This window comes from Catharus ustulatus, chromosome 6, assembly GCF_009819885.2.
Source record: "Catharus ustulatus isolate bCatUst1 chromosome 6, bCatUst1.pri.v2, whole genome shotgun sequence".
In the NCBI taxonomy this organism is placed as follows: domain Eukaryota; kingdom Metazoa; phylum Chordata; class Aves; order Passeriformes; family Turdidae; genus Catharus; species Catharus ustulatus.
In genome coordinates, this window is record NC_046226.1 from 8,387,294 (window position 1) to 8,402,427 (window position 15,134).

At 38.9% G+C, this 15,134-nt stretch overlaps 1 protein-coding gene across 1 annotated transcript in view; it reads left to right on the forward strand.

The window, feature by feature from the left end:
- JAG2 (jagged canonical Notch ligand 2) overlaps positions 1–13,347 on the forward strand; it is a 68,232-nt gene extending 54,885 nt beyond the window's left edge. Inside the window, exons 18-26 of the mRNA XM_033063518.1 lie at positions 693–809; positions 1,465–1,492; positions 2,354–2,439; positions 4,626–4,739; positions 4,934–5,049; positions 6,239–6,484; positions 6,917–7,048; positions 8,052–8,208; positions 11,046–13,347. Coding sequence (XP_032919409.1) covers positions 693–809; positions 1,465–1,492; positions 2,354–2,439; positions 4,626–4,739; positions 4,934–5,049; positions 6,239–6,484; positions 6,917–7,048; positions 8,052–8,208; positions 11,046–11,518 — 1,469 coding nt within the window. The 3' untranslated portion in view covers positions 11,519–13,347. The remainder of the gene's footprint in view (positions 1–692; positions 810–1,464; positions 1,493–2,353; positions 2,440–4,625; positions 4,740–4,933; positions 5,050–6,238; positions 6,485–6,916; positions 7,049–8,051; positions 8,209–11,045) is intronic.
- The last annotated feature ends 1,787 nt before the right edge of the window (positions 13,348–15,134 follow it).

The following is a 15,134-nucleotide window of genomic DNA, read 5'->3' on the forward strand; positions in this document are numbered from 1 at the left end:
CCTAAGCAATTTTAGAAAATTTGGACTTGTCTTGACTTTTCTATTAGTCTTTAGGGGCCCTGTGTAAAGGTTTTCCTGGGAACTTAGTCCCCTGCTTGGCTTGTAGAGTCACAAGGTTTGTGATTATGGGGTGTACGAGCAGGCATACCCAGGAAAAATGAAGAACTTCTTCCTGGGGGATTTGCAGAATGTCTGCTGTAGGGAACTGTTTGATTTTTTTTTTCTTTTCCCCTTTGGAGACTGAATGTAGTATCTCTGGTGCATCTTTCTGAAAATGAAACTTCTGTTATGATCAGGAAGTTGAATGAAGATAATTTAGTAAAGTTTTTCTACTTTTTAGATACAATTGCAACTTTAAATCAAAACCTGAGCTTTAAATATTAGTATTTTATTGCTAAGATTGCCTTATGGTCTGGGTAACTCACTGCCAAAGTAATAATTTAGCAGTACTTAAAGAATGCTTACAGAAATGGGGCAGAAAGGAGGTAATTATTTTTTTAATAAAACTTCACAGTTCAGTTAAACAATTGGATTGGGACTGTCATATGATTGAGTATTTTTGGAGTTTTTTACCTTTTTGTAAGTTTTTAACTGTTGACTTAAATACTGTTTAATATTGTGATACTGACATACCCAGATGATAGATACTCTTTGTTTTCTGTTCTAATAGACACTTTTTTCCTTTTTCAAAGCTAAAAACAGCAGCTGCATTCTAAACCCTTGCATGAATGGTGGAACATGTGTTGGCAGCGGAGATTCCTTCTCGTGCATCTGCAAAGAAGGATGGGAAGGACGCACATGCACACAGAGTAAGGCTTCTCTCCTTTCTTCCCCTGCATCCCCCTGGGATATTGGGAGTGTCTGGCAGGGAGCTGCTAGCTGAAACAAAGCAATTTTATGGGGGTTCATGTGCCAAAATATCTGAATCACTCAGAGTGGGAGGTAGGTAAAGACGATGCTCGAGTAATGAATGAAGAGTTTGTTGTGCTGCTTTTTGCATCTGGTCCTGCCAACAGAAGACTCTTGGCCTTCTGTAAAAGTGGAATTTTTGGAAAGTGTGCAGAGCAGGAAAAAATGCTCACAGAAACAATAATTTTAATAATGAAGAGAATCTGGGAAGGCAGGCAGTAGTGTATAAACCATTTTCTCTGAGGATAGCAGTTAACTGCTTTGACATACCAAGACAATGAATTGTTTAGGTGGAGTAAAGCCTGGAACTTTGATTTTTATTTGTTTCCCCCAAGGTGTAACATTGGGAGTGGGAGGAAAACTCTACATTTGAGTTGTTTTCACTCTGCCTACTGTTGATATATATGAAAACTGAATGTTTTTTGCAAGTGTGGAAGAAAACATTCAGTTCTGTCTATTTTTCTTATCAAATATAGGGGCTTCTGAACTATAGTGTTACATTTTAGAAAAATAAATTGTGCCTCTATTTACACTAGCCAATATTCTTTTTTCTAGACACCAATGACTGCAACCCTCATCCATGGTAAGTACCTGAACTCCAGTGCTGTACCTATTGTGAAAATAAATGTGAACACAGTAATACAGATTTCCATTACAGATTAGACCTAATTTTAATCTAAAATAGTTGAACCCACCCTCTGTAAAATCTCTTACAACCATTTTATTTGCTATGCCATATCTATTCCTTGACAGCACCAAAGACCACAAAACAATCTTGAGCTGATTCATGTATGAACAAATAAAAGTGTTTTAATGTAGTCTCCATGGAGGAACTGACCAATAAATTAGTGATATGCAGTGAATCACACCTGATAACATTTGAAGCATTTGTGATTGGATAGAATAAAAAGTGCGAAATCAAAATCTGTTCATTTGCAGTAGATAATTTTAAATATAAAAATGTCCGGTGGGACCAATTACTATGTATAAACATGTCTGAAAACAAAACTGAATTTTTGGGAGATAAAATGGGAATATTTTAAATACAGAGGCTGACATTTATGGTTGACAGGGGAAAAAAAAGTGATGTGTGGGTGAAACAATCTACCTTATCTTTCTCAGTTGTCCGCTCTGATACCATATTCTGTGCTTCACTTATTAAAACAATAAATTGGGAAAATGTTGGGCTTTCTTTGTATTCACTTGAAAGTGCTGTTCCACCTCCTTGAGTTCTGTGGATGTGCTGCCCCATGCATCTGTAGGGTGTTGTTGTTTCACCGCTGACCTACTAAGCAATGTTGTTTATCAAGCATTATGCTTTCTCTCTTAAGAGAAATAAAGAGCAAAATAAAGTCCCCTCAAAGAGCAGTAGAACCTTTAATTAAAGCTGTAATTGGCCAGTGAAACAATGTAGATGGCTGTGAGCTGCATTTTTCATTTACAGTTACAACGGAGGGATCTGTGTGGATGGAGTGAACTGGTTCCGATGCGAATGCGCCCCTGGCTTTGCTGGTCCTGACTGCAGAATTAGTAAGTACCTCCCTGGGAGAGACCTGGATGGTTGTACCAATCTGGAAAAACTGGAAAGAACACCTGGTGACCCTTTTTACATTAGCTCAGCTGAATTCCAAATAGTAAGCAGAAGCCAGCTGTTAGCCAGGTACTGGTAACTTGTAAATAAGAGCAGGTTATGGTCTGTAACTCATTTCATTAAATGGCACTGAAATGAGTTGGCTTAAATAATGTTTAAAACTTGATTGCTGAATTTTCTTGGATAATTCTGATATTTCTGGAGTGCTGGCTTCATAGAAGCTTAAATTTTAAATGTTTCTCTGTTGATAAACATCTTTTTGGTAAAGAAGACATATCTGAATGTGTTCCACTTAATGTAAGAAACCAGAATGCACTGAGACATTCCAAATGGAAACAAAAACATCGAGTGTAGTGCTGGCACGTGAATAACAGAAGTATGATAAAGGTCTTTCAAAGCTAGAAAACAAACCTGTTACACTGCAATTATTCTGAAGGGTAGAGGAAAAAAGAAGGGAGAAAACAGACCCTGAAAGTGTGTTGAAGTGTTGTGGTGCAAGCTGGTGGGGGTTTTTGTTGTTTGGTTGATTGTTTGGGTTGTTTTGGCTGTGCCTTTTAATGGAATTTTACCATTTTGACTCGAATGGATATATAGCTGATTTTTACTTTCTGTTTTGGAAGACCAGACTTTGAATCTTCTGTAGCCTCAAGGCTTTTGGGCTTGGTCCTTCCACTCCATCAGTATGGTGATGTGCTTTCAAGTTGAGACTTCATCCTCATTCTGGCATAGAGAAAACAAACCAGCCCTTCTGGTTGGAAGGCAGCTACAGCACTTGTAGAAGCTTCAATTTAGTGCTGTCTGGATAACAGAACCAGGGATGGCAGATCACTGTGTGTGTAGATCCAGATACCCAGAAAGGAATATTGAATTCTCCATGCCTGCTCCTCTTCCTCTTAAGGCTAGGATGTCACAAATACAAATACTGTGCATTTGTAATAGGGCTGCAGACAATTTTTTTACTTGTTTAGACTGGTATAGATGGAAGGAGTAGCTCTGAAAAAAATACCTTTTATGGCTGATACAGGAACAGAGTTAAGTTCAGCATACAGAGGCTGGAGAATCTTAAACCTATCTGAAGACAGGAGGAAGGAGTAATTAAACCCTGTTGAGGTTTAGATCTTAGTGCACTTTTGAAGGAAGCTAATATAGAACCAAAAGCCCTTCCATATCTATTGGATTGTTTAACATTGCCTACAAGTATAACAGTTTCACTACTGCCATTTATCACATTCACTTTCAAAGTCATGTACTTTAAAATGAGCTGAGACTGTGTATTGAACAAGAACTGGTGTTCAAACAGTTTTCTGTGGGGTTGAAAAGGGAATTCATACTCAATGGAAGGAAATATTTTAAAAGATGCTCTGAGAGACAGAGGTTCTGGTTGAAAATGATGCAGTTGGTGCCTGTGGCTCACAACTTCTTAAGTTGGTTTCTGCTGCATAAATCAGTATTGGTCACTTCCCCAGGATAACAAATGACACATTGCTGTCCATCTGAATGGACCATGCTTCCCTGTCTTTTTCCATTGGTTTCTGTGGCTAAGCCTCTGATTCTTTGAAGGGTTTTTTAAAGAGGCTTTTATGCTAAGTGTCTATATATTAAACTACTCACTCTTTCAAGGTTATTAATGTTCATCAAATGTGTTACAAACTAAACTGTTACTCTTCTGCCTTATGGTCACTTGTGTTGCAGCAAGTCACTTCTTTGAGCTTTGTTGAACAAGATCACTGTTCAGCTCTTGCCCACTGGTAACTGCATGAAAGCACATGCTTTTGTGTGAAGCATGAGTGTCTGAGATTAGTGCCAGAACAGGATGTGGGACTTGTTCTGTAGCTGAATGTGGACAAGGCATTAACACCTTCAGCTGCCCAACACCTCTGCTCTGTGAGATGAGTCAGCATATGACTGCTGTTCTGATTACCAGAACTTCAATTAGGGTGCAATTATGAGAAATCTGTTACAGGTTATTGCTGAAATGGCAGAACTGTTTCATTGCAAGATTAATTCTGTAGCTACACTGTCCTTTCCTTTAAAGAAAGGAGGTACTGTTAGATGACACCTCAGTAAATTATTAATTACAATGTCCTGTGTCCTTGTCACTGAGTTTTACCTATTTTCTGTCTAGATATTGATGAATGCCAGTCTTCTCCTTGTGGGTATGGTGCCACCTGTATAGATGAAATAAATGGATACCGATGCACTTGTCCCCCTGGAAGAATTGGTCCTAGATGCCAAGAAGGTATTCCTATATCTACCATCAACCTTTACCCAAAAAATAAAAAGGCACAATGTAGCCAGTATAAAGTGTTTATGTGCAGTAGTCTGATATGTAAGGAACAGTACCAATATTTTTAATTTAAATTTGTATAGTATTTATAACTTGAAGAGGTGAAGTGTCTGAATGTGCTTTTTGGTGGTTTTTTTTTCCTTTAGTGATTGGAATTGGAAAGCCTTGCTGGCTTAAAGGAATGACCTTTCCCCATGGCAGCCGGTGGGAGCAGGAGTGCAACAGCTGCCACTGTCTGGATGGACGTATTGACTGCACCAAGGTAGGCATCTTAGCCAATTCTCTTAAATTCCTGTGGCTGAAACAAACTCATTGTTCTTCATGCACAAGTTAGTCTTTGTCTCCTCTAAATTTCCTTTGTTTGAAAAAAATAACCCTGGCTTCCTGTAAAAGTAGTTATGGATTGTCTTTTGAATATCATAAGTTACTGTCCTGCCGTCTACCTGCTAGAACAGGCTCTCTACACCACTTGTTGCAGAAAATGAAATATGAACTGGAGTAAAGGATAAATCACACTGCTGAAGCTTTGCAAATACAGTTTTAGAACTCATAATTTTGTGAAATGTGAGTTTCAAAGTGGAGGACATGTAGGAAGAAATTTTTCACTGGGTATTTACTGCCCTTTTTTATTATCCTTCCCTAGCTTTATGAATTGACATCTTTCAACCTTTGTATATTTATTGTAGACTAGATCCTGGCGATTTTGTGGCTGAGGAAAAGTAAGACCTAAATGCAGATTGCACACGTGCCTTAAATTCACTTTGTCCATGTGTGGTATTAGGTTTCTTCCATGTGTAATGGAACACTTGCACTCTCTTGCTGTCAACTGTGCTTTGAGAAATCCCTGAGTTCCTAATGTACAGTGCTCTGTGGGGTCTTAAAGGCTATATGGAATTGTAGAACATGAGTTGGAAGGGACCCACAAAGATCATTCAAGTCCAGCTTCTGTAATGGAGCTGTGTTTGGAAATTTGCTACACCCCAGTAATTTGTGGGTTCCAGCAAACTGTTACCTTTTGGGAGCATGGTTGGAGTGGTTGTGCTTATCACCAATGTGCATCAGCTCTTAACATATTCAGCATTCTCTGGCAGGGGTCTCAGTTTGAATATTGAAGGAATTAATCTTTGTGGTGATAATTCTTTTTCTGTACTGTAGAAGCCTAGAGGACTAGATTAAAATAAATGCTTAAATATCTGTATAACTCAGTTAAGTGGGATAAATCCATGAACTTCTAAGGAGATATGCCAGTCAGTGGTTTCTCAGATTCTTTGCACAGATTTTTACTCTTGTGTCTGTACAAAATGTCCTCATTTCATGAAAGAGCAGATCCATCTGCTACTAGGACTACAGCAGTATCAAAAGACAGATATTTTTCTATGTGAATTGCTTGTTTGGATTTGATGCATGAGAGCAACTACCTGTAACAGTGCTTTGTTATTTTTGATTTCTAGGTGTGGTGTGGAAAAAAGCCTTGTCTGTTACACAAATACTGGGATAATTCCAATAACCAGTGTCCTATGGGTCAAGAATGCCAGGAGAAGTACATGAAATGCTTTCAGCCACCATGCACAGAGTGGGGAGAATGCAGTGCCTCTGAACCTCTGCCTATCAATATCAAGTGTCTGCCTAATTCTGGGTACTTGGACAATGACTGTGCTAGAATTACTTTAATTTTTAATGGAGACAAAGTCCCCCAGGTGAGAATGGAATTCTTAATGAAGTGTGGCAATGTATGTAGGGATCTATTCTATGTCACAGCATGCAAGATTAAGGTTTCTAGTATGACTCCTTGCTATTATAAACTTGCAAATTTTATTACTATACTCCTCTGTTGCTTTTAATTGTGATTTGTCTAAAGGCTGAGGCAAAATTCGGGTTTATACTGAATATTTTATCTTCCTGAGTCTTGAACAATTTACATTTCAAGATGGGCTCAGCTCACTGTACTAAGATAATCATGCAAGCTCAGTTCTTTGCCCTTCATTCCAAAACCCTGTTCTTCACTTTTCTGCCCTTTCTTGCTCCCCTCTTTGCTGCTTTCATCAGTTCTTAGCAACTGCATAGGTTCTTATTTTACGTGCTGTTTTTCACTTGAACTAAAATGGCACAATCTCACTTGCTTCTAACAGGGCACTACAACAGAAAATATATGTTCTGAAATCCGGTATTTGCCAGCTACTAGGACTGTTTCTAGGGACAGAACTCTGATAATATTGTGTGATCCATCTTACTCCACAGAAAATGCAGTGGAAGTTGCTATTGTAAGTATGAGATGTGTGTGTATATATATAAATATGTTTTCTTACTAGTTTTTGCTGGGGAAGAAGTTGTTCAAGCTTGTTTCACTTGAATGCAGGTGGAGCAATCTGTGGCTTGGTCTTGTCTGCAAAGCAATTTTGTGATCTCACAATTTCCTACACTGCCAGGGAGCTGAAACTGCAGGTTTTGTTAATGACAGAGGGCTACTACATATAAGCTCATGATAAACTACTATAAAGACTAGTTCAACCCAAATTAGTGAACAGGTGCCTACTTGTTCTGTCAGAAATGTTGGGCTCTTGACCTTTTCACTAAGGAGATATGGTTACAGGTGGCTGAATTTGGATTGTTCTTCTGAAGAGTTTTCTGCTGTGCATTTAGTGTATGACTGCTTCAGGGATGTTCTTTTAAACACAAGGTACCAAGTGAGAAGAAGGTACAAGTTGAATAGATGAAAGTAACTATTGCCCTGATAAACTAAAGATTTGCTTTAGATGCATTTACAGCTCAATCAGTCCTGTGTATAGTTTAGTTTTAAAGAGTTAATTTTCATGGTAAATGTTTATCCAGGCAGAAGCTGGACTGTCTGGAAGCTAGGGCTGTAAAGAGCATGCTGAACCACGGTGCAGGGAGCAAAGTGTATGGTATAAATAGAGCAGACTGTTATTAGTCCAGGCTTCTATCTAGATAATCCACATGTCTTGAACTGCTCCAAACTATGACTAAGTTTGGCTCATCAGTTTAAGGTGGAAGTTGCTGCCTCTCCTTTGAGGTATGTTAAATTAACAAGCAGGTGTGCTACCCACCAGGTCTGGCACTGCATCTGCAGTTTGGGTAGAGCCAGCCATGCTGTTGCTGTGGTAAGCTTTTAGAGAACTGTTTGTAGCTACTCTCAGGCAAATTCAACCAAGTGACCTCAATTAAGATGTTACTGGATTTAGAAAGTACTTTTCCATGGTTAGGTGACTGCAATAACTTCTTGCTTTCCCCCTTCACTCCCTGTAGTCCTTTGTCCCACACCGAGATGAACAAGATAACAGCCTCATTCAGAATGCTGCTAACACAATAGTGAATGCCATCACCAAGCGACAGAACAGCACGGTTATGTTGGCAGTAACTGAAGTCAAAGTTGAGACCATCGTTGTTGGGAATTCATCATCAGGTAAGGCTCCATGCATAGCTCCTCTGTGGTGTGTTTTCTGTTCCTTTGCTATCAGGCTTCCTATCTATCCTTACATGTTGGAGAAAATTATCTACCAGGTTGTGTCTTTAGTTGCTGTTACTGACTGAAGAGAAGGAGGCTTTGGGATGAAGATTCTGTACTTGTGTGCTAGTTTAAACTTAACTTCATCCCTAACATGATATGCCCGGGTATTCTTGCCATGGTTTTAGCTCTGGCTTCCAGCCCAGCTCTCCAGCCCAAAAACACCTTTCATGAGATCAGGAGGTGCTCTTGTGTGCAGTTCCAATCCTGCTCAATTCTTCTAATGAACTTTAAACCACCCTCAGCCCTTGATGCTACTGCACTGAGGCTGTGAGGAAATGAAAACATGGGAGAGGGAAGGTGTGGTGTGATACCAATCTCCTCTGAAGTGCTCGTGTGCTATTTATTTACCTTAACAAGAGTTAAAGATGTCTAGTTTCTTTCAATACTTGGCCATGATGTAAAACGTTGTTCTTTTTCAACATGTGTTTCTCACTAGTGCACAGCTGGCTTAAAATGTAGCATTTGTTCCTCTTTAAGAGAATATGGTGTGATCAGAGACCTTTATCTCTGAATGCTGGCTCTCCAAGAGCTGTGCCAAAATAAACGATTGGAGGTTTTGCATGCCTGTGTTCCTGCCTGGGGGAGGCAGGAGATGGGCTTGTGGAAGATCCTGGGAGGCTCAAGTTCAACTAAGCCCCAGAGTGAAAATCTTACAATAGTAGGAGGCTCTCCCAACTTTTTCCTCGACCTCCCCAACATAATCTTGTGGAAGATCTTCCATCTATAGTTCAAACAATTAGGGGATTGCCTGGTTTCCACTTCCCTTGTGTTTTCCTTCTAGGAAATGCCTTTCATCTGTTAAAGTCCTGGCAAATGTGCTGTTTCCTCAGCTCTCCTGAAGGAGTGTGCCTGCTTTGTGCCTGCCTTAAACAGCAGTTGTGTAGAAGATAAGGAATGAGCTGGGATTTAGACACACCTCAGCCTCTGGCTTTTCTGATTGCATATTAAATTCTAGGGCTAAAAGGCTGCACATTACTTTGTCTCCCATCTCAGTAAGATTTAAAGGCTCTCCCAAAACAGTGGATTCATTTGGGTTCTTTAGCAAAATGGTTTCCAGATCCCTCATTTTAATGTGGCTGCTCAATATTGACCACCACTGACCCTTAGTTCTTTAAGTGAAGTTGTTATGAAGCAAACTTTGACCTATTTTTTTTTTATTCAGTCTATTGCTGTCCCTTAACTGGTTGAGGTGGGTGAAAACCTATCAGAAAATGTGGTGTAAAGCCCTATATGTTAAGACTCTCATTTCTGTGGGATGCTCAAGTTTCTAAGTGGACATGACCTTTTCAATGCTTCATTGACTTCTTCCAGCTTTAAGAAAAGTAGTCTGAATTTGGAGTCTGTATGCTGAAAATTCTATATAAAGAACCTATTACTGAGTAATCTTGGATCCATGTTCATATGACGAAATAATAGATGTGATAGCAGTGAGAATGCAAGCTTTGTATTCTCATCTTGGAGAAGCTGTTATGAAGAGCTCCTTTTTCTTTGAAGTATTTCTCCCATTCATCATTTAATGCTGGGTTGCTTATGAAAAATCAGGAGAGAATAGCAGTTACTCATGTGAGTGCAATCCTTCCCATAACTACTAAAATACAATTTTGAGATCCCTTGAGGCCAGTGATGTTGGCAGTTTACTCACCCTCATTTACCGAAAGGAAATGTTTGAGAATGTGTCACATTCCACATAAGAATGTGCTCAGAAGGCACTTGAACGTTGGAGCGAAGGACTGGTGTTGAAACATCATTTGTTTTTGTGTAGTCATTTCCAGGTTATTCTGTAAGCAGATGTCGTAAAACTACTGAGGGAATTTGGATCAGGCAGTAGAGGTGTGGGTTGACAGCATTTGTCTGCAGAGGGGTTGAACAGTCCTGTTGCTCTCTATAAAACCAAAGCACCTTGTTGCTCCTTGTGTGAGTTTTTGCTTACTGGGAAGAATAGAAAAAAGTTGTTATTCTCTCCTAACTGTACAGCCATTGAAGAAGGGGGGCAGAAGAAATCCAAATATACATAAATTTTTCAGAAATATTTTCCTAGAGAAATAATCTGTGTCTATGTGGCTAGGGGAACACTATAGTGAAGTTTGGATTGGGAAAGTGGAAAAAAGCAATTGTCTCAACAGCTTTTATTTGTTCATTGAGCAGTGATGACTCTTCTCTCTAGGGCCAATATTCTGATATTTCATCCTAAGCTAGAACAGGAACTTGCCAAAGAATGCATGACCAATTGGGTTATGCAGCCCTAACCTGAATGTTTTTGGAGATCATTGATACATAAATGTCTGTAGACTCTAAAGGTAAAGGACTGTTCTTTCTGATAATAAATGCAGCTCCCAGGATTTCTAGAGCAACTTGGAGGGCACAGTACTCCATTGCCTGCCTCCTGCTAGGATAAGGTTTTTCAGGATTACTCAGATTTTCTTGGCCAACTTTGCATAGATGCTTGAGAAAGATGCTTCTTAACAAAACCAGTTTGTCTGAAGGAAGAGGGAAAATGGAACTTTCCTCCCCCATCATTAATCATATAAAACTAAACTAGTAAAGAGCACTTTCAGATGGACCTGGTGCATTCAGGCAGTTGTTATTGTGCTGTAAAGATGTCTTACTTCCTTTCTTCTAAAAATTCTTCCGTTTACCTGTAGTGAAGTATGGATACTTCTCTTGCAAATGTCCAGTGCCATGTATCTTGTTCTGTTAACATGAGACTTTATTTCTTTCCATTTACCCTCTAGATTATTTGGTTCCAATTCTTTGTGCGGTATTTAGCATTGTGTGGCTGACTTGCATAATCATCTGCGTGTGGTGGACTCGGAAGAGAAGAAAAGAGAGAGAGAGAAGCCGTCCTCCCAGGGAAGAGGGTGCCAATAACCAGTGGGCACCTTTAAATCCCATCAGAAATCCTATAGACAGATCTTACAGTAACAAAGACATTCGTTATGAATGCAAAAACTTCATATCTCCTCAAAAGAGAACTTGTGATGCAGTAGAGGAGTATGTAGAGTATGAGGAAGAGGAGGATGAAGAGGAGGAAAGAGATGAGGAAATGGACAAATTCCTCTCTCACAAACTCGCAAAGCCTTTGCCGACAAAGGTGTCTGACACATCAGAGAGCAGTCCAGTAAAGAAATCCCATCAAATAGGCAAAATGGACAACAGATCTGTAAAAAATGTGAATGCATCAAACTTTGAAGGCAGTAGAGACTAACCTGTATCTGGGATGTAGGCAGACTGCGCCTGCGCTTGCTGGGGAGGGAAAAAATTGACATCTCCACTTTGCATCAAGGACTAAAAATACCTGGAGTCAAATGTTCATAGTTTCTTTATTTTGCGTAAAAAAAATAAATAAAAATAATAAATAAAATTTATTTTGTTTCTTTAGCCTTGTATAAATTATTCAATGACTGTCAGATGAAAAAAAATGAGTAATCTTTGATAGTTGCTATTTTTGTAAAGTTTACTTATAATACACTCGCTGTGTGGCAGAGGAGAGGTTGTATTTTCAATATGTGTAAAGTTTATTACAAAAGACTGTACACTGTTTACAGAATGTATTTCTTTTTATTACTTGCTCTAATTTAATGGTGGCTTTAAAACCTCCTGGTTGAGGAAATTGTGTGAACTTTAAACTGCTTTCTTGACTTTGAATCTCTATTAATGGCAGCTCACTGCACTTGTTACGTTAGTAGCTTCTGTAAGACTTTTTCCAAATTTGCCTTACACACTTTGTAATAGGAACAAAAAAAATTATAGAGATCTTTCAACTGTGGTTTAAAAGTGGCCTTTTTATTTCTGTTTAATTACTTTAGAATTGCAGTATTGAAGCATGTGACAAGTGCCTTGAGATTAAACTTTTTCTATAGCAACTGTCAAAGACTGCCATATCAATATAGTAAAATTGTGAGAACTCTAGGTTCCCCAACTGACACAGTTTATTTTCTAATAGTGAAAGTGCTTTTTTGTAAATATGTACATATTAAATGAATCACTCTGTATATTTGATTTAATAAGTTAAATATTTTGGTCTTTTTTTTTTTTACATGTCATTCCTTTTAATTTATGTTACAGAAAAGGAGGTTCTATGGCAGTTTATAAGACTTTTTTTGGTATTATGTCCAGATTAGAAAATGATGTTAATACAATCAATGTTAGGAATCTGTTGGTCATTTGTATTTACATAGGAGCATAACCACTTATGTGTAAATAGATCCAGAAATGTTTGTTTATCCCCATGTTCAGCCCATCTCAAGAACACTAACGGGTGCATCTACTGTACAGTACCAACATAGAGAGGCATTGTTTTTTCTTTTGTGAATATGTTAATTACATGTGGTATTACTTTTTTTGCGTTTAAATACAGGCCTAATGAAGGGAACAATATTTTCCTCAATCTTGTTTCTGTTGTGCTTTATTCATCTTTCGCTCTAAAGGAAAAAGGCTGGCAAGCTCAGAGGATGGGAGTACCTCAGTAGAAATGGTTAAATGTTATGGAAGGCTTTTGCTTTTTTTTTTTTTTTTAAGGCTTTTATTATTGCTGTTAACTGGGCAGACTATAAGTTTATTTTAATTACTGAAGAAGCATAACACTACATACACCTAGTTACCCTACCACTGAGAAGAACGGATGTCTGAGAGTGTAAACTCTGGCCCACGAACAATGTAAACATGAATGTTTTGAAACCAGTTATTTTATACAGGAATGCAGGATTTGCTTTGCAGGATCATCTGTTTTAGTACATTTTTTTGACATGTTCTTAAAAAAAATAAAACCTTTCAGAAAAGAAACTATTTATTAAAGCATTTTATAACGATGTTTGTTGTAACTTTTTTACTTGTGCTAAATATTCAAAACTTATTTTGATAACCTGGTTAGGAGTTAGTTTAGAAAAGGGTACTATCCTTCTCATGTTCCCCAGTATAATCCTGAGTATTTAAACCAAAAACACTTTTTTTTCTGCTACTCTTGTAACTTTTTGTACTGTAATGCTGCTGTCTTCCATAATCTAATAAAATGATTCCCTCATTGTGTGTAAGATACTTCAGATTGTTGTTTGCTTTCTAAGTGCTTGGAGCTCAGAGTGGCCAGGCTCAACAGGAGTGAAAGTCCAGGTTTAATTCCTGTAACGCGAGTGTGCAGCACCAAGCGCTGACACTTTTCCTGTGCCACAGCCAGCCTGCAGAGCTGTGCTGTCCACAGCCACCTCCACTCCCAGCTGGGGCTCTCCCTGCAGAGCACCAGGGCTGTGCTTGGCTGCTGCAGCTGGACTGGATGAGCCCCGTGGGTCCCACCCAGCTCGGGATGTTCGGTGTGTTCCATGTGCCTGTTCTCCTCCTGGCTGCTCAGTGAAGCCTTGCCTGAGCAGAGCTTGCCTTCCTGAGCTCAGAAGAGGGCTGGCTGAGCATGCAGGGGCCTGAAGAGGTGTTCTTTCACAACTGAGTTGGATTCTGAAGTAATACCTTTCTCTACTCTGCAGCCATTCAGTGCTTTTACATGTCATGCTCCAATCTCAGTTGAGGTCTGTTCCTGTTTCTGTAGCAGTTCCTTTGTGTATGGTATTTTACATAGTAAAAGATGAATTCCTGTAAGATAATATGGAATATAAAAGTTGAATTTTTCTTAGTAGCTGAAGCAGAATTCTAGTTTCTAGCAGAGCTTTTATTCTAGTCATCATACAGCTACTTTTGATTGCTTTTCTTGGAGTATTTGCTTGTCTTCATGATAGAAACAACTCTCAGCTGAGTCAGTTCTCCAAATCTAATTCTGTGACCTTTCTCAAAAGAAGAAATAGTAGGTTTATATACCTTTGGAATAAGTTCCCTTGTGTTCTGTCACAAGTTGGCTCACTGCTCCTGAAGGTGCTAATTCTGCTCCTTCCCAGTACCGAAGGAGCATGTAAAGTGAAGGGAGCACTCCAGTGGTCATCACCCCTGTTCTAAGCAAAGGGACTGATCTTGTGTCCAGGGGTTGTTCCCCTGGGGGTTCACAAAGCCACCAAAGGCAAATGTTCAATTTTGTAGTGCTCTTTCCCTGCCAAAACCAAGAATTATTTGATGCCTCCTTCATGTGATAAGTGAGTTATGTACACTGAGATATGTGAAACAAGATGAATAAGGTTAGGATAAACAAAAAGTAAACTTTCTGATCTGTTCAAATTAACCTTGATTGGTTTTATACAGACTTTATTTCTCTGCTGCTCTTAAATTACTTGTATATCTCCATATGCCTCATCTCACCTTATTCAGTAGTTTTCTCTTGATTTATTTTTGCAGGAGATGTTGAACTCTTGCATCTTGACTTCTTGCTGATGCACATGTGCTAAGCATTATGGTGCTGTCAGAATCCTCTCCGTTACAAGAACTACATAATGAGGCAAACTAGTAAATGGACTCCTGTGATTTTACTAAGCTATGAGTAGTTATGTGTTAATTTTTCTTCCCTGATGCTCTTTCCAAGACCTGATGTTAACCTGAAACACCTGCTGAGCTCATTTTTTTTTTTTTTTCGCCATTTGCTGTTGTCTGGTTTGTTCTTCAGCAGGCCACATAATTATTCCTCTTCAGATCTGACTGTGCTTGGATGGAAAATTAATGTATCCAGCAAAATAACTCAGTCCATACCTTTTCAAGAACAAGCTAAGGGCTGAGAGGCATTTCAAGCACTGCCTTGAAAGCTGCAGAGGACACCAGCTGCAGTTGTGAGGAAATTTGGACAAAAGGGATGGGATTAGCATGTAACAGATTTTCAGAGGAATTTGTGTTAGAGATATGATGTATGTGACTGAATTAAAGTCCATCGTTGTTACTGGGTGCTGGTGCTTTGGATG